Source organism: Candoia aspera, chromosome 6 (assembly GCF_035149785.1).
Source record: "Candoia aspera isolate rCanAsp1 chromosome 6, rCanAsp1.hap2, whole genome shotgun sequence".
Taxonomy (NCBI): Eukaryota; Metazoa; Chordata; class Lepidosauria; order Squamata; family Boidae; genus Candoia; species Candoia aspera.
The window spans coordinates 77,535,218-77,557,239 of NC_086158.1; the positions used below are offsets into that span (position 1 = coordinate 77,535,218).

The following is a 22,022-nucleotide window of genomic DNA, read 5'->3' on the forward strand; positions in this document are numbered from 1 at the left end:
AGCTGCACAGCTAAACATTTGTATCTAAAAACGAATAACCTACATTTTATCGTTACTCTCACACACATACAAAAATGGCTTTGCTTGATCTTGTCTTTTTGAAATGCTCAGTTTCATTTCTTAGATTTCTTAGAATAGAAAGTTATTTTCTTGGGATTTATTTTGCTTTCAATGAAGCTTGCTAGTTTAGAACATACTGTATATTTGAAGGGGAAGAAGCTATTTGGTACATGCAGGGCAACAGCGATGCAGCTTCTTTATTAAGGAGCTAAAATGTGTCAGGAATGTCTCATCCATATTGCTACGAAGTCCCTCCACCCTCATACACATTAATGTGTATCTTTTGAAGATCAAAGGAACGACAGCATGAAAATATTTTAGATGATGTTTGGAAAAAGGATGAAATTTGTCATTTTGGACTAACAAGAAAACTATTTCAGAAGTGCAGTTTTTAAATCTTATCAAAGAAGCTGTTCCTCATGGAAATGCATCCCTTGTTCTCATCTCTAAATCTGGATTAACTGAAGAGTTTATTCACTATCAAAATCAAAAACATGATTTTGAACCTATGGGATGTTAGAAAAACTGAAATCCCTTTGTCTCTCTCTATGTCTACTGCTGTTCTAAGCCTATCATTATGGGATTATCACAGAATTCAGCAGGAAGTAAGTAGCCACAAACACAATCAAAGTGCAAAAGGATTCTTTCAGTTGTTAAGTGGTTCAGAGCTGTGAGACACAGTCAGATGCTTACAGGATCAACTGACCTGGATACAGTTTGGCTAATGCATTTCAGTTTGCAGAAACAGTAGCAGAAAATAGTCTGGTGACACAGAGATAATGTCTTAAAGTACTGGGAATTTCAGTTAGAATTTCTTACCATGAACATACCATGTTTACTTAGATTATCTACCAGGACTGAATGAAAATCAATGTCTTCACCTGTCAGCCCTTTAAGATAGACCAGACTAGGAAACCAGAGTTATGAATGCTAATACTACTTTTATTTTTTATTTTATTTTATTTTATTTTGTTTATTCAATTTCTATGGCCACCCATCTCAGGGCCCTTAACACACTCGGGGCCCCAGGCCTGGGCACGCAACCAGGTGTTCAAGGCCTTATGAAAGGCCAACAAGGTCCTAATATCTGGAGGGAGAATATTCCAGAGGGCAGGGGCTATGGCAGAGAAGGCACGCCTCCTAGTCCCCACCAGCCGACATTCCTTGGCTGATGGGACCCGGAGCATTCCCATCCTGCCAGACCAAATTGGATGGGTAAAAACAACTGGGAGAAGACAGTCCTTCAGGTAACCCAGTCCCAAGCCATGAAGAGCTTTAAAAGTGACAACCAGCACCTTGAATTGCACCCAGAAACACAATGGCAACCAATGCAGCTCATGAATTAGTTGTGTTACATGTGTCAGATATTCAACACCATTTACTACCCATGCAGCTGCATTCTGCACCAGCTGAAGCTTCCAAATGCTCTTCAAGGGCAGCCCCATGTAGAGCGTATTGCAGTAATCCAGATGGTAGGTCACGAGGGCATGCATGACTGTGAGCAGATTATGAGGTTACAGCAACAGAATCTTGCAAGTCTGAATGTGCTTCTCCCCTCCCTCCCTTTATCTTCAAGAGAAGTAGGGAGGGTCATGTCTGAGATGCTTTCTCAAACTACATTTCTGCCCTGGACTCGGATTTTTTTTTAATCTGACCATGTTTAGGTTGCAGCTCTTCCTCCTGTTCCTCGAGGTTATTCCTACTGCCCATTACATCACCTCCAAAAGTATTTATACTAAATAGGGATATTTTAATAAATGAAACAAACAAACAAAAATCCTTGATATGAGCTATTTCGTTACTTTGTTATCCACATAATCACCACTGTTCACTACACACTTCTGTCAATGATGGACACGTTTCTTAAAGCTGTTATGAAAGAACTCCACATGCTGCCTCTTCAACCAGATACTGACAGTCCTTTCCACCTCTTCATTTGAGTCCAACACGTGCCCACAAGGGTATTCCTTCTTTTTGGGAAAAGGCAGAAGTTACACGGTACCACGTTTGGACTGAATGGAGTAACACATGAGCTCCAATCTGTTAATTGCCTCTTGGGTGCTTGTATGCTATGGGGCCAAGTATTCTCATGTTGCAGAAAAAAGTCTTCTGCTTCTGCACCCTGCCTAACTATTGTATCAATGTCTTGAATGTTGGAATAAAATGCTTTCAGTTGACGGTGGTGGACAGTGATTCAAAGAAGTCCATGTAAATAACACCATTTGTATCCCGAAAACTCAGGCTTTTCCTGTCAAAGCCTGGGTTTTCATTTTTTTTTTAAACTGGCAAAGCTTTGTGATGATATTCCATGGACGATGCTTCTTTTCTGGGTTATAATAATGAGCACATATTTCATTGGCTGTTGCAGTGTGACAACAGTTGCTGGCAAATGTCAATTCTTGATGCTTTCATCTCTTCCATCAGCATGTAAGGAACCCCATCCTGCACAGACCTTCTAATCACTGAAGAAGATCAATGATTTGACTGACGTGTTCTTGCCAAGCTTGACATCACTTTCCCTTTGAGTGATCTACCAATGGTTCTTAATCAGTTCATCAACTTTTCTTGTGCGAAACCCTTTTGTTGCTGTCACAGGTTATCCACACAAATCAGCTCTTCCTAGTCCACCATATTTACATTTTTTGGCCCAGTCACAACACTAGTCAGATCAACACAGCCATCACCATAAATGGCCTGCATTTGGCAGTGACTTTCAATTGGAGGGATTCCTTTGGCATTCAAAAATTCAATCATGGCACATTGCTTAAAGTGCAGTGATGAGTAGCAGCTTCCATTTCATGAACAACAGCAACACAAACTTTTCTTCCTACCAACTGAGATGAAGTAACAGATAGTAAGGAACACATCAGAGCTTTTAGTGCATCAATACTGCCCTCTGTTAGTGGTTTACAATGTTAGAGGCAGTACTTTTTGTTCAGCCCTCATAATACATTACCATATGCCCATGTACTGTAAATTTTGTTCTAATATTTTGACTGCACAGCAAATAAAACAGCATGAAATTAGTGGAAGAGTGATTCACCTATTTACTGTTACCCTTTCAATCTAGAAAGTTTGGGGTAAATAGCTGGTTTTGTTCAGTCCTGAGTGTGGGTGTACGCAAACACACAATAGACAGAGATTCCTGACGCTTAAAGAAATAACAGAACCAGAATGAAATTTGAGAATAATTACAAATCTCATTAATTTGCATAATTTTAACTGTTTACAGAACACACATTTCATAGGAGTTGGCATATCAACATTCTTTTTTTAAAAATGCATACCCTGAAACAAGTACCAATGGATTCATTCTGTACATAACTAACACTACAATCCTATGCACAATTTCCCACTAGAAAGACTCACTGTGTGCACAACGTTGTACTGAAATACAAGGATTACTCTTGCAGGTGAGAACAGCAAAACAGCTACAGTATATTAGTAAAATTCCTATCACACATCTTGTGAACCTTAGAGCTCCAAGCCGTATAAATCCCGAGAAGATTAAAGATAACAGCTCTAAGACTTGGCTAGCAGAAAGAGCAACCATTTCATTATTCATAGAGGAACACAGGGAGTTTGGCATATGGACATTCTGTAATTATATGTGAAAAGATGTACTTCAGCTGACAATCAAAGCCTTGAGTGATCACTTTAAATAATCCAAATCCATCCTTTGTACACTGGGGACCCAGCAGGGTTTCAGAGGGAGCTGGGGATTATACCCGGGGATCTGCTGCATGGTCCAGTGGAGGCCCTGGCCACCACCTGGAACAGGGGCCTTGGACAGGATCGAGCCTGTGCGACCTCTCTTGCCTCATCATACTCGATGCTCCCAGTGGTTTACAGAGGAGCTGAGGGTTTTGAAGAGGATTAAGAGACGTCTAGAGCGCAGCTGGAGGAAGACAAAGACCGAATCCGACCGAACACTGGTTAGAGCCGCTATTAAGGCCTACCTGGTGGCGTCAATATTTCTCCACTCTTATTGTGTCTGCAGAATGCCACCCAACGGCCCTATTTAAAATCACTCAATCCCTTTTGGGGAAGGTGGGTGCAGTGACCCACCTACAGGGCCATGCAGAAGAGTTTTCAGAGCATCTGCAAGACAAAATCACTCGGATCCGCTCCATGCTAGACTCCAAGAGTGAGGCAGGGTCTGTGGAGATACCAAGGGATCGTACTTACCATGTTATCTGGGAACAGTTCGATCCTGTTGGACCCGAGGAAGTGGACAGGATCCTCCCGACAGTAAATGCCACCACTTGCCAATTAGATCCATGTCCCTCCTGGCTGGTGAAAGTAGCTCGGGAGGTGACATGTGGTTGGGTCCAGGCGATGGTTAATACATCCTTGAGGGAGGGGGTGTTTCCAGCTGCCTTTAAGGAGGCGCTGTTACAACCCCTCCTCAAGAAACCATCGTTGGACCCTACTGTACTGGATAATATTCGTCCAGTCTCCCACCTCCCCTTTTTGGGGAAAGTGGTTGAGAAAGTGGTGGCATTACAACTCCAGAGGATTCTGGAGGAAATGGATTATCTAGACCCCTTTCAGTCAGGTTTCAGGCCTGGATATGGGACAGAAACGGCATTGGTCGCACTTATGGATGATCTCTGGTGGGAGCGGGATGGGGGTAGTGCATCCATCCTCGCTCTTCTTGACCTCTCAGCGGCTTTCAATACCATCAACCATGGTATCCTTTTGGGTCGGCTCAGGGACTTGGGGGTGGGCATCATAGTTTTGTGCTGGTTCACCTCCTTCCTCCAGGGCCGGACCCAGTCAGTGATAGGGGGGTAGAGATCCGACACTCGACCTCTCCTTTGTGGGGTGCCTCAGGGTTCGGTTCTCTCTCCTCTCCTATTTAACATCTACATGAAACCGCTGGGCGAGATCACCTGTCACCACGGGATGAGGTATCATCAGTATGCCGATGATACTCAATTGTATATCTCCATCCCGGGTGAGGTAAGTGATGCTGTGACTGCCCTCTCTCAGTGCCTGGGGGCTGTAGGGGTCTGGATGGGGAACAACAGGCTTCGGCTGAACCCTGGTAAGACGGAGTGGCTGTGGGTTAAGGGTTCCTCCGTATCCGGGACTTTGTCATCTTTAGTTCTGGATGGGGTTGCACTGCCCCAGACAGACCTGATGCGTAATCTGGGGGTCCTCATGGACTCATGGCTCCTGCTCAAAGAGCAGGTGGCAGCCGTGGCCAGAAGGGCCTTTGCACAGCTTCATGTTGTGCACCAGTTGCACCCTTTCCTGGATGGGAAGCCCTTCAGACGGTCACTCATGCCCTTATCTCCCATATAGACTACTGCAATGCGCTCTACATGGGGCTACCCTTGAAGAGTATCCGGAAACTTCAGCTGGTTCAGAATGCAGTTGTGCGGGCTATTTTGGGCGCTCCTAGAAGGGTATGCATAACACCTTTGTTACGTGAGCTGCACTGGGTACCAGCTTGCTTCCGGCTCCAATTCAAGGTGTTGGTTATCACCTTTAAAGCCCTACATAGCATGGGACCGGGTTACCTGAGGGACCGCCTCTTCCCCGTATCATCAGCCCGTCCCACCTGCTCATGCAGAGAGGGCATGCTGCAGACCCCATCAATAAGAGAATTCCATCTGGCGGGGTCCAGGAGGTGGGCCTTCTCGGCAGTAGCGCCCACCCTTTGGAACATCTTGCCCCCGGAGGTGAGATTAGCCCCATCACTCCTAGCCTTCCGGAGGAAGTTGAAGACCTGGCTCTGCCACCAAGCTTGGGGCAGGGAGGAGAATCGACATACTTGGGCTTGGCTAGTGCCTTAAGGTGCCCCTCCTACCTAATGATTGAAGAGATCATAGCCATCTGGATTTTATGAGCTGGGGTAGTTAAGAAATTGTTTTAGTTTTAATGGGATTTTATTAGAATTTTATTGTATATTTATTTGAATTTTTATTGTATATTTATTCTATATTGTAAACCACCCAGAGTCCCTCTGGTCGGAGAAGATGGGTGGTGACAAAGTTGATAAATAAATAAACAAACAAACAAATAAATTGCTTCGAAACCTTTATGTCTAAGTAGGTTTCCTGGCTTTCAGTTTAGAGGTTTGAGAAAAAAGAGGGAGAAATTTATTCCATTTTTTAAAAAAATACAGTCATGCTGATATACATAGATGTAACACTAGAAACACTAATGTGCATTGTCTGAAAGTTAAGGCTCTTTCTTATGGAAAATGGTTGATAGAGAAGGCTTGCAGATAAGATAAAGAATGGTAGCTCTGAATACAGGAGGACCCCCACAGTTGTGCCCTAGTCTTGATTGGGGAAGTGCTACCCCTCCAAGGTCAAAGGTGAAAACATCCCCAACCCAGGGGGCCCAAACAGTCATTCAGTTTTGTCAGGACTGAGTTGAAGTCTGTTCTTCCCATCCAGACCTGAATAACCTCCAGGTACTGGGTCAGTACATTGTCAGCTTCACCTTTTCAGCCTGGGGTTCAGATGTACAATTAAGTATTACCTGAATACTGAAGATACCGTAAACTGAACTGATGGATGATTTCACCCAGTGGTTTCATGTAGTTGTTAAATAGAAGGGATGAAAGCATTCAACCTTGAGGCACCACATAAGTGAGGAACCATGGGTGTGATCTCTCCCGTCCTGTCAACACAGACTGGGACTGGCCATTGAGGAGGGAGATGAACAACTGAAGCACAGCATCCCACACTTCCAACCTCCAGAGCCACTCCAAAAGGATACTGTGGTTGACAGCTGCTGAGAGATCAAGGAACAAAAGGATGGAGGTACAAGCCCCATCCTGCTCTACCACAGGTCATCTAGAAGCATGACCAAGGCTGTCTTGATATTATGCTTGGCCTGAAACTCAACTGGAATGGATCCAGATAATTTGATTCCTTGAAGGTGCTTTGAACAACTGTCTAACCACCTTTTCAACAACCTTCCCCACAAAAGGGAAGGTTGGAAACTGGACAATAATTGTCCAGAGTGGAGGGGTCCAGTGATGGCCTCTTGAGAAATGGGCACACCATCGCCTCCTTCAAGGCTGGGTGATGTGCCTCCTCCTTCAAAGAGGCCAATGCTATCACATGGACCTGGGCTACCTTTAGCAGATGGGTGGCCGAATTTACAGTTTGGAGGAACTTGTCCACTTCATCAGGAGTAATAGACTTAAACTCAGTCCAGATAACATCAAAAGACTGTGCCCCACTTGGACCTGCTCAATCAGTCCACCTTCAGACAAATCTGACTAACTTTGTTCATCAGATAGCACAAATATTAATATTCCTTATTGTTGCCCTGTAGATGATTCTTGAGTGCCCCCCACTCTCCGGCTGGGAATGGATCACCCTAAGCAGAGCCACAGAGCAGTTATCAGAGGAGGCAATAAGATCTAACAAAGTAACAAAATAACAAAAGATCTGCTGTCTCTCCATCTTGGTAAAATTAGAAATAAGATCAGAAACAGTTTATTACAGGTTGTCCTCGACCTACAACCATTCAGTCAGTGACCATTCCAAGTTACAATAGCACTGAATGAATGGTGGTTATGACTGGTCCTTGGATTTCCGGCCACCCCAGCACCCCCATGGTCACATGATCACAATCTGGGTGCTTGGCAACCCGTTTGCTCTTATGACCAGTTGCCAAGTGCCGTGTGATCAACATTTACAACCTTTCCTGCTGGCTTCCCCAGAAATTCAATGGGGAAGCCAGCAGGGAATGTCGGAAGTCACTGAAGTAAATCTCCCCCACCAGTGCATTCTCCCCCAGAACCTTTGTGTTTGTGCCACACCAGCTACTTGCTGTGCCTCCCTCACAGCTTGTGCACCCTCCCTGACCCATGCGACACCTCTCATGCACCCCCTCGTGCAGCCCTCGCTGACCCACACAGCGCCTCTCAGGCACCCCCTCACACCCAACTCATGCAGTGTCTCTCACCGAGTAGCTCAAGTTCTTTGGATGTAAGTTGGGATATGAATAAATTATCTATGCTAGCATCAAGCCCTCCAAGGCTGACAAGGTTGGGAAACAAGAATTACTTAGATTTCTGGAAAGATCTTTATTGCTAGTAGGGTAATGTAACAGAATCTTAAAAGCCTACCAGAGCAATTCTCTCACACAACTTATACCTAATTAAGGTGGAATTACTCCAAGTCTCTTTCTCATGTTTATTCCTCCCCTGGACTCAAGAATCTCTTCAGTTATGGTCCTGTTTCCTCCCTTAACTGTCTTGCTACCTCTCTGTGTTATCAAAGTCTGTCGGCATTCCATCAAGCTGGACGCATGAACTGCCAAAGTATACTTTGTTTCTGAAACAAATGAAACTCCACATGTCCTTGTGATTTTAAACTATGCAACTATGCTTTAGCCTTGTGTTCATTTAGAAACTAACACTACATACAGTTGTTTGATGGATAACAGCTTTGTATGCAATGCTGCCCCTGTTGCTTAAAATTTTCATTTCATATTACACAATTATTGGTTGAAGGCAAGCAATATACTCATTTTTCCCCATTACTGAGCTACATAACACATCACAACTATTCGACACCATTACTATAGATGTTCTCACTACATTTAGATACCCATTACAGCATCAAAGTTATGGCAGGATAAGAAGGCAAAATATTGGTCTGAAAAGTCAGCACCAAGAATATACCTTGCAAGTTGCTCAATAATTTATTTCATTTTTAGTAATCTGAATTGCTCAAACCTTGCTGTTAGCCATCTAGCCTACTGAGTCAAAAGGCAGCAAAATCTATTATAATTAGAAGGTGGTCACCTAAGTATTCTTAACGAAGGGGAAGTAATAGAACTTTTTCTATACCCTAAGAAAACTTCCTTTACAGGATTGGCAGTTGGGAATGATTTATATTACAGCAACCAGGATTCAAGAAATTATTTCTAGGGATATAGCACATCAGAGCAAAACATTGCAAGGCCCTCAACCAGCTGTCCAGTAGACAGTTGTGGTGCTGCTGGTGGTGATGATGATGGTGGTGGTGATTATGATTTCTTTCCATACACATGAGATGAACTAATCCTATAGTCCAGTGAGACCATGAAACCTGAGCACATCATGGGAAGCTAAGCTAATCAGCTATCAGTTCAGTTCCTGCTTCTACAAAGATAGTTGCCCATTGGTGGGACCTCTCTCTCCTCCTTCTTGCCTAGTATTTTCTCCTCCTTTTGTAGCCAAGGTTCTGCAGTATCCTCTGTCATTCCCCAATTACCATGGAAGAAGTCAATAACGTATGGAAGTGGCCGCAGCAACATTTTTAGCACCAACTTTGTAATGGGCTGTGAGAATAATCTTGGGAGACAGACGGAAGTGCCACAGCCTAGACAACGGTCTGATAAACAAAATCTGAGTCTGAAGGAGTGATGGGGGTGTGTGTGAAATAAGAGTCTCAGAAGGGACCCTCCCTAGTTCTCTGGAAAGTAAAGGCAGGAGAGGGGGGAAGAGCTTTCAGGTTTGCAATATTTTGTAACTGTAACCTTATAGTACAAGTAGCATTAGTACTTGTGGTTTTGGTTTCCTGCCTGGAGTACCTTCAAGAGCTGACATCAGCCTTGCAAGGTTGAAGGCACTTCCCCTCTCCCCGGATTTTACTTTCCAGAGAACTAGGGAGGGTCCCTTCTGAGATGCTTTCTCCATCCCCATCCCTCCTTTGGACTCTGATTTCACTTATCATGCCATTGTCTAGACTACAGCCCTTCCTCCTGTCTTCTACAGTTATTCTCACAGTCCATTACAAAGTTCTAGTCATGAAACAACAAACAACAAACAACAAACTTTCAACAACAGTTTTCTCAATAGAGAACATTAAGTTACACCAGGCCTCTTAATTGTCCCAAAGATAAATAAAATGCACTCCTCCTGATTCTATGATGTTGCAAATCTAATGCTGCTTTAATGTTTCTGAAAAGAAATAATTACATTATAAATGTAATGTATTATTTTTTTACATCAGATATGTTTTTAATAAAACCAGCTGAAAAACATTATGCTATGAAATACACCAAAGAGCTACGTTTAAGAAATATTTATGGTCAGTTCAGTGTGATACTATTTTTTAAGTGCTAACAATATTCAGACAAAAAAAATCTTAGAAACTGAAGGGTCAATGTACACTGTAAAAGAGAAATTAAGCAAGTAAAAAAAATACAACATGAGGATGTTTATAAATTATTATAATTTTTCCCATGTTGTCTACAAAGGTCCATTTATTTTCATGACATATATTTAATTGAATCTCTTTTTCATCACTTTGGGGAAAAACACGGAAACCAAAATCTGAAGTTGTTAACTGATTTACAGCATTTTGGGAATGCTGTAAATACTAAATCCTATAAAATTATAATAAAAGCTCAGCAGGACACAAAAGTTCTCTGATGTGGTGTATAGGGATGTCTATGACCAATAAATGCTTAGTATTTTATGTCTATGTACTGTTTACATATTAAACATAACAACTATATAGGCTAAGGGGGCCAGGACTGAAGCTGGAGAGGAAGAAATAAGCAACTCCCAGTCTAGGGAAAGCTATTATTTAAATATATCTCAGCCACCTCTCAGCTTCAGATAGGAAACATGACCAGATGAGCTATTTCTACTTTACTGTAAAGCTACATTGACAGAATCTTGCAAGTCTGAAAGTATCTTTCACCCCACATCTCTTTTACAGCCTGAGAAACTAGGGAGGGTCCCTTCTGAGCCTCTTGCCCCACCCACAATCCAGCTGCGGACTACACTGCCTCTTATTTGACCATTAAAAAAAAGAACTTGATTTTATGTCCCCAAATGGAAATGAGTTCAGTTTTAGTTTATGGTGGATTTTTTTTTCTGTTGACCTGCATGCTTCTGTTCTAATTTTAATTCATTAACTGATCTTGACATATATTTCTGTATTATGCATTTTATTAATCTTCCAGGCTTTGTGGCCACAACAGAGTTCAATTTTTTAAAAAAAATTAAATTGATTACATTTATCTGATTACACTATTAAGGGGCTTTGAAGATCCCACACGGCTTCTGTATGTTAAAAGCCATGCTTTCTTCCCACCCAATTGTACCTACTGCCATACTTTCAGCCTTACTAGGTAGACCAGACAGGAAGCACGACCTGATGAGCTAATTCTACTTTATTGTAAAGCTACATTAACTGAATCTTGCAAATCTGAAAGTACAATTTTCCTACCGTCTCCCTTACAGCCTGAGAAACTAGGGAGGGTCCCTTCTGAGCCTCTTGCTCCATCCACTATCCAGCTGTGGGCTACACTGTCTCTTCTTTGACCATTCCCTTGGCAGCGTCTCTTTGCCCAAGGACTTTCCCACATACCATTATATCACTTTCCCAGCCATCAAGTGACCAGCCAACTATCTGTTAATTTAGAAGGGCAGGAGGAAGTAGGTTAGAGTTTAAACTCTGGAGCACAGGTATAGAAAGTCTCCAACATTTTTATACTGCAGTGAATAATCAAGTGGTGCGTCTGAGGCTCCATTCTTGCCTGCAGTAAAGATACCAATTTAGCCAAGTCATGCCTGGGAGACTTCTGCCAAGTCTAGCTAAGAGCTGAATTAAGGGTTAAGTGCCAGGATGTGTGTGATTTATTGCCAGCCTGGGTGTGAAGACTGACAAGAATCCACTCAAGGTTCTGATAAGTCAGGTTTTGCAATTTGCATGTAACTGCAAAAATGAGACTGTCTGTGCTGAGTATCTGACAGATCAGGATATACGGCTGGGCACTGTTGAGTCTGCTGATTGTAAGCTTGTACTGCACAATTAGTGGTGACTAGATGTAGATGCAGAATGAATGAATTCAATTAAAATGCTTGTACTTACAGGGTCAGTGAGTTCTGGCAAACTAGCTTGATAAGTGAGTGGCCGGCAGTCGCGGGTGTTAAAAACTAATATACATGGAAGGAACATTGGTCCAAGGTCATCCCCATCAAGGACATCAACAGTGAGGGTGGTTGTGCTTGTTCTTCGTTCCCCAAGATTTTGAGCTCGATCCTGTATAGAAAATAGAATTTTTAAAGACTAATCCTGCGATTCCTCCGGAAAGAATTATGTCTTTCAATTAAAAAAAATATATCTTGGTGTCATTTCATAACATGGAATCTCAAACTGAATTCTGTGATGTTCTTGAAAAATTAGATGGACAGAAGTAATGAGCTGCCAGACTCCAGGTAACACCAGGTGGCAGTAGGAGCTGGATGGGAGGTTTACTTTCTTTTTCAAATCAGGTGATGTTGGATTTGTTTTTATTTCTTCCTGTCACTAGTTTTCTTCTCTATCATATCATACAAAGCCTTCCCTCCATTACTTTAGGTAATACCTTTCTTCCTACCTCTCCCATTATATATTTATTTCCAGAAACTCATCTCTTCTTCTGTATGTTTTCCCTTTAAGCCTCTTTCTCCTTTCCTTGTATTCCAAATTATTCAACCTCTTAAATTGCTCTGTGAGATGTTAGCTGATACCACACACAGATACACAGGTAAAATGTGCTTGAGAGAGTGTTGAAAGCAGAATCTAACTTTTAGTGACTCTGTAATATCTCTGGGAAATAAAGCTAATTATCCAATAGCAAAGAATTCTAGTATCAGCCATGTAAGAAGCACAGCTTTCAAAATGCAGAGGGTTTTTCCCCTCCCCGATGGAATATTTGAGAACAGGAACAAATAAAAGAGACTTTGTGATTAATTTTCCTTTTTGTAAATTTAGGCTCAATCAGTATTATTTTCTTCACAGAACTTCATGGGAGTTTAATCCCCTTTATTTCAACAAAACTTTCTATAGCTTTAATTACTGAATCATTTGTCAGTCAGCCCTGATAAGCATGCTCCATCTATTCTGCTTTCTGGCAGAAGAATTAATCAATTCTGTTGTTTTTCAAACAGAAAAGACTAAGTGCTCTGCAGGAAAAAAGTGAACTCATACCAGTGCAAATGGTACACCAACCTTACTCAAGACTGTAGGAAGATTATCATACTGCAGAGATTCTTATTTGATATTTGCCTGCCATTTCTGCTTTTTAGCCTTCTTTTGACTGAGGAACTGTAGTAAAATATTATTACTGCATGCTGTTATAAACAGATTGTTTTGGAATGAGAATTACAGCCTCGTCCTTGGTAAACGAACAGTTGAGGAGGGGCAATCTGGTTAGCGGAGACATCCACATGTATTATTCCTAAATTCGTTCAGTTTCTCTTGGATCAGTTGGAAATTTAAAAAACAAGGAAACATTAAACTGGAAAAAGGTGGAAGCCTCCAAGATCGCTATACTCAGAAGCTGGGTGGAAGCAAACTGCTCGCCTTAGAAAAGATAAGGTATGGCAAATGAAGTTCCCAGGGAACCCAAGAATCTGGCAAATGTTAAAAAGCTAGATGGAAGGAAATCAAGCAGCAGCAAGTAATGAGCTTAGGTTAACAGCAGAAGAGCAGGAAATGAAAGCACCATTGCAAGTTAATCTAAAACTGTGGAGAGAACTAGAAATAGCTGTAAATATTCCAGCCTGGCAGGAGCCAATCATGATACAATCAGAAATATTCTGGTCACACTTCATCCTTCCTCATCACTTGCTCTTCCCCATCCCATTCCCCTCCCTTACTGTGTCATACCTACCAAATGGGGGAAGAGGAAGAGAGGGCTGAGTTGGAGTTAAGAGACCTAGAATAAGAATTGTAATTATAGACTTAAAAGGAACTATTGAGTTTTGCGAGATGTAGCTCAGCAATATAGAATCAGAAAGGCCCATTTAGACCATCAATTCTAACTGCTGCTCGGCACAGGAATTCTAATTAAAGAATGCTTGATAGGTGTTGTCCAGTTGCTGCTTGAACACATTCATGATGGGCCCCATTGTTGAATTGCTCTTTACTTCCCTGTAAGATTCAGCCAGAATCTATCTTCTGGTAATTCAAATCCTTTAATTTATGAACATGAGAGTAGGGATGATATAAAGTTGGACCAACTTTTTTGCAGTTTAAGTACTCTGTAAGTAGTCTGTATAATTCAGAGGTGCAGAGAATACTTACTAGCTCTGCTTGCATACTCAGAACTAATCATAAATAAGCCTTTGATTTGGAAAAAGTGTTATTTTTCAGGGACAAAGAAGGGATTTCAGACTTGACACAAAATACAAGTATTAATTGGCTTCACAGCTTAGACTATTTGCTGTATAATGATTATTGTGGATTCACCTATCATCTATAAATAGATTATTTATTCTAAACCTGGAGTTCATGTATTTATGTTGCTGTTCTGGAACTGTAATAAAGTAACTTTATTATACAATGTACTATAAAATTGCTTCCTACAAAAATACATGCAACTGGACCTAATTAGGTAAAATGCTTACCAAAAGTTGCACTTCAAAGCTGAATAATACAGGTAAATGACATTAAATTAACACCACACAACATTACTATTACTATTTATGTCAGAAAGGCAACCCTTAGTGGAATTATATGCATGTTATTTATTTAACTTTCCTTGTATCCTGAGTATGCGTCAATATACTGCCAATACCTCCTAGTGGGATGGAGGTATGCATCTACCTACCTAGATGCAGGTAACTGTATGACAGTCTCTAGATTAAAGATCCTGGCTTGCATATATTTTATCTACTATTCTGAGCCTTCTCTGTTTACTAAAAAGTCTTATGTGAAAGCCTCAATTGACCAAAGCCATGATGGGCAGAAGAAGTCAGTATCGGTGGGTCCATCTGGCAATGACCATGTCATATAGAAGATTACAAACTGGAATGTAAGAGGAATAAATGGTAAAGAACACAAATGAAATTAAATAAATAAAAATAGGTCTCTTGCATATCAGTGAAACTAAGAATGTAATAGGTAGTCTGACTCCCTGTGGAGTAGAGTTCATGAATGCATGAAGAGATGTGAAGGAGAAGGTTTAATTATGAATGAGGGGATGAAAATATATTGTCAGAAAGTATGAATAGGTGTCATCTAGGTTATTATTGGTGTGTGTGAAAGTTGAAATGATTGCATGATGCTGATGAGATCCTCATAAACAGTAAGGTGAGAAGGCAATTGCTTTAAGCAGTGAATAGACATGGTCAAAGCAAAGATGGTTTGCAAGGATAGAAAAGTATGGGGAAGAATAGGAATAGTACTGATATAAACTAGTTTTGACTATACAGGTAGTCATCACTTAACGATAACAATTGGGACTGGAATTTAGGCCATTAAGCAAATCTGGACCTGATTTTACAACAACTTTTGTGGCGGGTGTTAAGTGAATCACCACGGGCATTAAGCAAACAAAAGGTCGGAAAAGGCGATTCTGTGACCGTGGGATGCTGCAACCGTTGTAAATGTGTGATGGTTGCCAAGTGCCTGAATCACGATCCTGTATCCTCAGGGATGCTACGACAGTTGTAAATGCAAGAAATGGCTACAAGTCAGTTTTTTCAGTGCAGTCATAACTCTAGACCATCGCTAAACAAACAGTTGTTAAGCAAGGACTACTTGTACATTATTTTTTATTTCTTATCTCATGTATCTACTTTATTTGGCTTAATATTTACTACTCCTTTTTGTGCTTTTTATAGTGTTGCTCATCCAAAAATGATAGATATGCATGTATGTACATATTTACTTTTATGGAATCAAAATGTGTGAGTGAAATAATATATGAAAGACAGTGTTACAAATAACAAAAGCATTAGGCTGATTCTCAGACATGCAAGTGCTGTCTCATCACTTAGAGACCTGAAATATTTATTTAAGAAATTTATATGGCCACTCAACTCAAACTCTGGAAAGCATGCAATAAGCAAACAACAAAGCAAGCAACAAAGTAAGCCAACAACATACCAATTATGCTTAAAATCACAACAACAGCAATTAATAGGCAATCAGGAACTCAAATTTGCCTTACACCATCCAGGTGGGAACTCCAATCATCCTGGCCCCAGTGCCCGAGGAAAGATACAAGTTTTTATGGCCTTTCTAAAAACCAACAGGGTGAGAGCCAACCATATATTAAGGCAATCATTCCAGGAGGCAGCTGCTGCAATGGAAAAGGCACACTTCCTAGGTGCCATCAGATGACATTGCTTCAAGAAAGGGACCAAAGTGTGTCCATCCCACTAAAGTATGAGGGACAGAGATGCTACAGTCCTGCAAATAGGTCTATCCTATGCCATGTTGGGCTTTATAGGTGATAGCAAGCACCTTGAGTTGGATTTGAAAGTCTCTTGTGGGTAAATGCAGCCCACAAATAGCGGTGTTATATGGGTATACTGAAGTGCACCCTTAACTACCTGTGGACCTATTATAGTTTCCAGATGATTTTCAAGGGCAGTGCCAGGTAGAGGGTGTTGCAGTACAGAGGTGACTAAGGCATGAGTAACAGCAAGCAGAGCTTGATCCAGGAATGGCACAACTGGCACACAAAACCAAGTTATGCAACAGCCCTCCTGGCCACAGTTACCACCTATTCTTCAAGCAGGATCTGTGAGTCCAGAAGAACCCCCAAATTGTGCACTGGCTCTGAGTGGGGGAGTGCCACCTTCCCCCAAACCAAAGATGGAAAAACTTCACTCCTGGGATCAGGAGCGTCCCAAAACCACAGCCACACGGTCTTGCTGGGATTTTATTGAATCCTATTCTTCCTCATTCAGACCCTCCACAACCTCCAGACACTGGGATAAAACACAGACAGCATCATGTCCTCAGCTAGGGGCAGAGATAAACAGCTGAGTATCATTGGCATATTATTTACCTGTTAATGTCTTCCCACTTTGGAGAAAGCTCTGTGTAGCATCTGATGTACAATTGTTCATTTGGATGTCTAAACTAATACTTGACTTGCAGAAATTCAGTGGGAAATTTGAGAAATAATATATGCTTGCTTGAATATGACAAGGTAAAACATCTAAATATTTTCAGGTTTTCTTCCAAAGCAGTTATATACATAATAAACACCTAAAAAACATCATGCTCACATTTGCTTGGACAATGACAAAATAGCGTGACTTTTCTTCATAATTTAATCTCTCACGCAAAACTATTGCTCCAGACAATGTCAGAGGGATGTCAAAAGTCCTATTTGATGTCTGCAAAAGAAAAAAAAAAGGAGGAGGAGGGGAGGATGGATAAAAAATTGCAGGAAACAGTGAGTTAACAGTTTGAGACTAGTGACCAGTGGCAATTAATGACAATGCCTCTAGCTACAGGAAAATGTACATTACTGCACACGTTCTACTTTTAACTTTTAATCAGCTAGTTTTCACCCACATGAACTGGGTGAATTTCTTAAAAATAGGAAAACAGGAATGTCTATTGCATCTAAAACATGTTTGGTGTTAAACTGTACTCAGCAAGTTTTTAAAAACTGGCACAACGGTAATGCTGAATTACATTCCAGTGAAATAAAGCTTCATTCTCAAAGATCACAAGACAAAATGCAACCAAGCAGTAACTTTCAACAATAAATGTGTAACTAAAGCTCTTCACTTGCGATACAAAGAGAATTAAATAGAAGCAGGAAGGGATGTAGTGACCCAACTGCAAATTGGTAATAATAGCCAACTGTTGGAGAAATAGAGCCTGCTCACACAACCTAACTCTATGATGATTATGATTATTGTATACTGCTGATGAGTGTTGAAAGTGAGACATGTAAATTGCTTCATTTTTCCCTTGAAAGCATGTAAAGAGGTCACTCCATCCCTGCACAGTGTAACTTGAAAAATTGCAAGGATCTTTAGTTATGCAGAGAAATCTTGCTAAACGTTGGTCTTCCATAGAAGGCCATGACTGGAAACATACATATATTAGGCCAGGAACAGGAGGCCCTCATGCAGTTGGGACCTTGAACATACAGACATTATGGGACTAATGTAAGTGATTTTGATTGACATACACACTCTTTACTAATACAGCTGTAGATCCTTCCAATCTGATACAACATAAATAAAATCATGGCCTTTTCTTTGTTGAAATATTAATGCAAATGTTTCAGCAATTTGAAGAACTGGCAGTCTCTCCCCCACAGGTTTTCCTTTCTTTCTTTTGCCAATTACTGTGGCAAGAAGTCTTTTCTGGAAGCAGTCACTCTCTCTCAGCCCAACCCACCTCACAGGGTGGTTGTTGTGGGGAAAATAGGAGGAGGAAGGAGTATTAGGTATGTTCCCCGCCTTGCGTTATTTATAAAAAATAATAAAGGTGGGATAGAAAATAAATAAATAAATAAATAAAATCAAGATTTATAGAGCAAAGACCATGAGTTCTCTGGAGTTCACAGGTTTTCAAATACAGGCACTCCTCTTTTAGTGACTACCTCAGTTAGCGACCATCCACAAACACAATGGTAATAAACAGCAAAAAAAAAAAAAAAATTTCCGACCAATGCGTGCACTGCATGACAATTTGGGTGTGCTTGCCCAAATTTCTGTACCTGACAACGCATGCCGGAGTGAGAGTAATGCTGGCACTGCTGCATTAGAGAACTTTATCTGAATGAGATGGCAGGAACCATCAATCTTTGTAGTCTCTCTCTCTCTCTCTCTGTCATGTGGTTTGCTTAGCAGCCATTTTGCTTAGTGACCATTTTGCTGGAACTAATTGTGGTCACTAAATGAGGAGAAGGTTATCATAATGTGACCTCCTTCAAAGTTATTCAAACTTTGTAATGGATCTGATTTGCATGCACAGATATGTATCTAACTCTTCATTAAAGCTTCATTCTAGCTTGACTACAGTAGAACTCATATTTATTTATTTAATATATTTATAGACCACTCATCTCATATACATGAGTCAGCAGCTAACAACTGAAACAGAATAAAAACAACCAACATTTTTTAAAAAACAACAGAAATAGCACAAAAATAGCAGCCATGAACACAAACTTTCAAACTAACCACAAAATGGGTTCATCCATACTATCAGGGCCCCAGGCTTGATGGCAAAGCCAGGTTTTTTGTCCCTTGCAAAAAACCAGCAGGGTCAGGGTCAGATTTCTGGGGGGGGGGGTGATGTTCTAGAGGGAAGAACCCAGGAGGACAGAGAAGGCTGTCCTCCTGGGTCCCAACAAGTGATACTATTTTGTGGACGGGACCCAGAGCATGCCTCTCTTGCTCAGGACAGATAGAAAATATTGGTTAAATTAACCTATTTTGAGAGCCTTCTAGCCTGCCTGATCTTATGGGATAAATTTACATCTCAATGGATAACTGGAATAATAACTTAAATAATAATAACTTCTGTGGGTTTTCTACTCACCATCTAAGCTCATTTGGCTTTGAAAGAGCCCCATTAGAACTGAAAAAGATTATTATAGACCAGAGATTATGGACAGAAAGATTTACGTTTCAGTCCAAAATTATATAGCTCAAACTTGTTTGGAAAACCCTTCTCAGCAGCCTGTTACTTTACCAACATTCTTTATCAAGTGCTAACGGGACTTTTTACATTAGCTAGATTCAATATGCTGCTGCCTTCATGACTATTAGGAGAGGAATTGAACTCCATTTGTTTTTTAGAAGGCCTCTGACCTTGTTTGCCCATGTCCTTCACCTTCTATTCAGTCTGCCACAGGGGCTTAGTTATGCCCTTACTAACTAACTGCCATGACCCTTCAGAATATGACCTTATCGTTATTTTAGCAGATATGTCATTGACAATCTCCAGAAGAGTGACCAAATTTAATTCATTCATCACAGTGTATGATTAAAACATCTTACAACAAACTTAATGATTCTCTGTGTTAAAAAATGGAAATACTATGCCATTTCCCATCCACTACCTTTTTTAAAGAGCCAGTTTGGTATATCTCGATGAAGATTCTCAGTCATCCAGGTGGAATTGTCTGTAGGTTGAGTCATGGCAACTGGATTTCTTTCTTTTTGGTAGATTAGCTACTGACCAGTTTCATTCTTATTGAGATCCCTCAGTACCAAAAAGAAAGAAATCCAGTTGCCATGACTCAACCTACAGCCAGTTTGATATAGTGATATAGTGATAAAGGACTGGACTGGACTGGAAAACAGGAAACCTTGAGTTCTAATCCCACGTTAGGCAAGGAGGTCGGCTGGGTGACTTTCAGCCTGTCTCTCTCAGCCCTAGGAAGATGATACTGGCAAGCCACTTCTGAAAGATGTTGAAAGAAAACTGCAGGGACTTGTTCCCGTAGTCACCAGGAGTCAGAATTGACTCAAAGAACCACCACCACCACCTCTTTTAAGAATATTACCTTGTCCATCCATAGCAGTCAGACAAAACCTTAGTTGAAAATACATTACAAAAAACGGTACACAAACATTTCAAAAGATACATAAATTAATAAAAGAATTACGTAAATCCAATGAATTGTATTCTATTTTTGTTTCTCTTTTCTTCCAACAATATATTACTGAAAATAAAATTTCACATACTGGATCGCTGGGATTGTATTGGATGATGTACTCTATCTGGCCATTGGGACCGTCATCTATATCTGTGGCACCCCTGTTCCCAGAGAATCCAGTGAAGATGGTGGTTCCAACTGGTGTTAACTGAAAGAACAAACGTAAGATGCACGATTAAAAATCCTTGAAGGAAAGCCCAAATTCTGTATTCAAATGTTCATAAGAATGCTGGCAACTCCCCCAGTTGAAACAAGGTTGTCAGTAACCATTTATAACTTCAATATACAGTACAGTATCTTTGAAGAAAAAAAAGCTAAAAAAGCAAATAAGGAGAAAAATAGGAAGACACGCTTTACTTAAAAATTATTCAGTTGTATTGCTTAGCTTAAAAAAAATATGTATATTTGAAAGGACAAGATTAATACTACAAACTTCCACTCTCCCACCCAAGCTTGTCATAGATAAGACTTCATGGAGGAAAAAGGCACCCAAATTAAAACTTGCAAGGTAGCTGAAACTAATAAGATAACTTGATATCTTAGGCTTCCTGATTCTAATTATTCAATCACCTCTCAGAGATGGGAACATGGATCGGCTTCCCAGTGCTTTTGAACTACAGTTTTCTGCAACTTTCACCACTGGCCATACTAGCTAGGGTTGCTGGGAGTTGTAGTTCATCAATATTGAATCACAAAAGATATGGATAGATATGGAAGGAACTATTCATGCCATCAATTCCAACCCTGTGTAGGAATCATGTGTAAAGCGTCCTCAAGAGATGGCTGGAAAGCCTCTGCTTTGACCACAAGCAGTGAACACAACCCACTGTGCACATTTAAGAGTCTTGCAGCAGCAATCATACAGTATATAAGAATAATCTTCCGTGGCTCTTTTCTAATTGAGTGTCCATAATCCCAGCAAGAAAAAGTTCTGATTTCAGTTAAATGTTGATTTTTAAAATTCTTTCTATCATTATATGTATTTGAATCCAGAAAATTCTGGCTTTTTTACAAGTTCACTAGGCATGAAAAAAATGACCCTTCATGTTGTCCATGTTTCCAACATAAATTTGAAGTACCTTTATACATTCTAGACATTTTTTCTGGAGTTATATAACAATGGTACATCATTTTATAAAAATTCTCTTTTAGGTTATAACATAATGTAAATTTCAATCCTTTTAACCACTTATTTTCCCACTGTTCCATGAAGGGCCGCAACTGGGGGTGGGGGGCAACCGGGGCATGTGCAACGGGCACCGTGCTGGTGGGGTACCAAAATGAGCACTGGGGGGGGGCGCCAAAATGAGTGCTGGGGGGCACCAAAATGGATGCGGAATCCATGTTTGCCCCAGGTGACACAGACCCTAGTTGCGGCCCTGGTTCCATCAGTATATTGTGTCCAAAGTTCTTAGCCCATTTTATCATAGTCTCTCACTTATTCTTCTTCCATTTCAAATTTCAGTAAAAGTTTATACATTTTATGTATGTTCATCATTTGTACATAGTTCAAATTCAAATTCTGTCTTCTGCATCTCAATTCCAAATGTCCTATTCTCTACTTTAAATCTTTC

General features: G+C 40.7%; 1 protein-coding gene across 1 annotated transcript in view; it reads right to left on the reverse strand.

Annotated features, from left to right (window-relative positions):
- PCDH15 (protocadherin related 15) overlaps window positions 1-22,022 on the reverse strand; it is a 357,851-nt gene that overhangs the window by 233,427 nt on the left and 102,402 nt on the right. The window contains exons 5-7 of the mRNA XM_063307469.1: window positions 20,477-20,596; window positions 17,045-17,155; window positions 11,907-12,077 (exon numbers count right to left, since the gene is read on the reverse strand). Coding sequence (XP_063163539.1) covers window positions 11,907-12,077; window positions 17,045-17,155; window positions 20,477-20,596 — 402 coding nt within the window. The remainder of the gene's footprint in view (window positions 1-11,906; window positions 12,078-17,044; window positions 17,156-20,476; window positions 20,597-22,022) is intronic.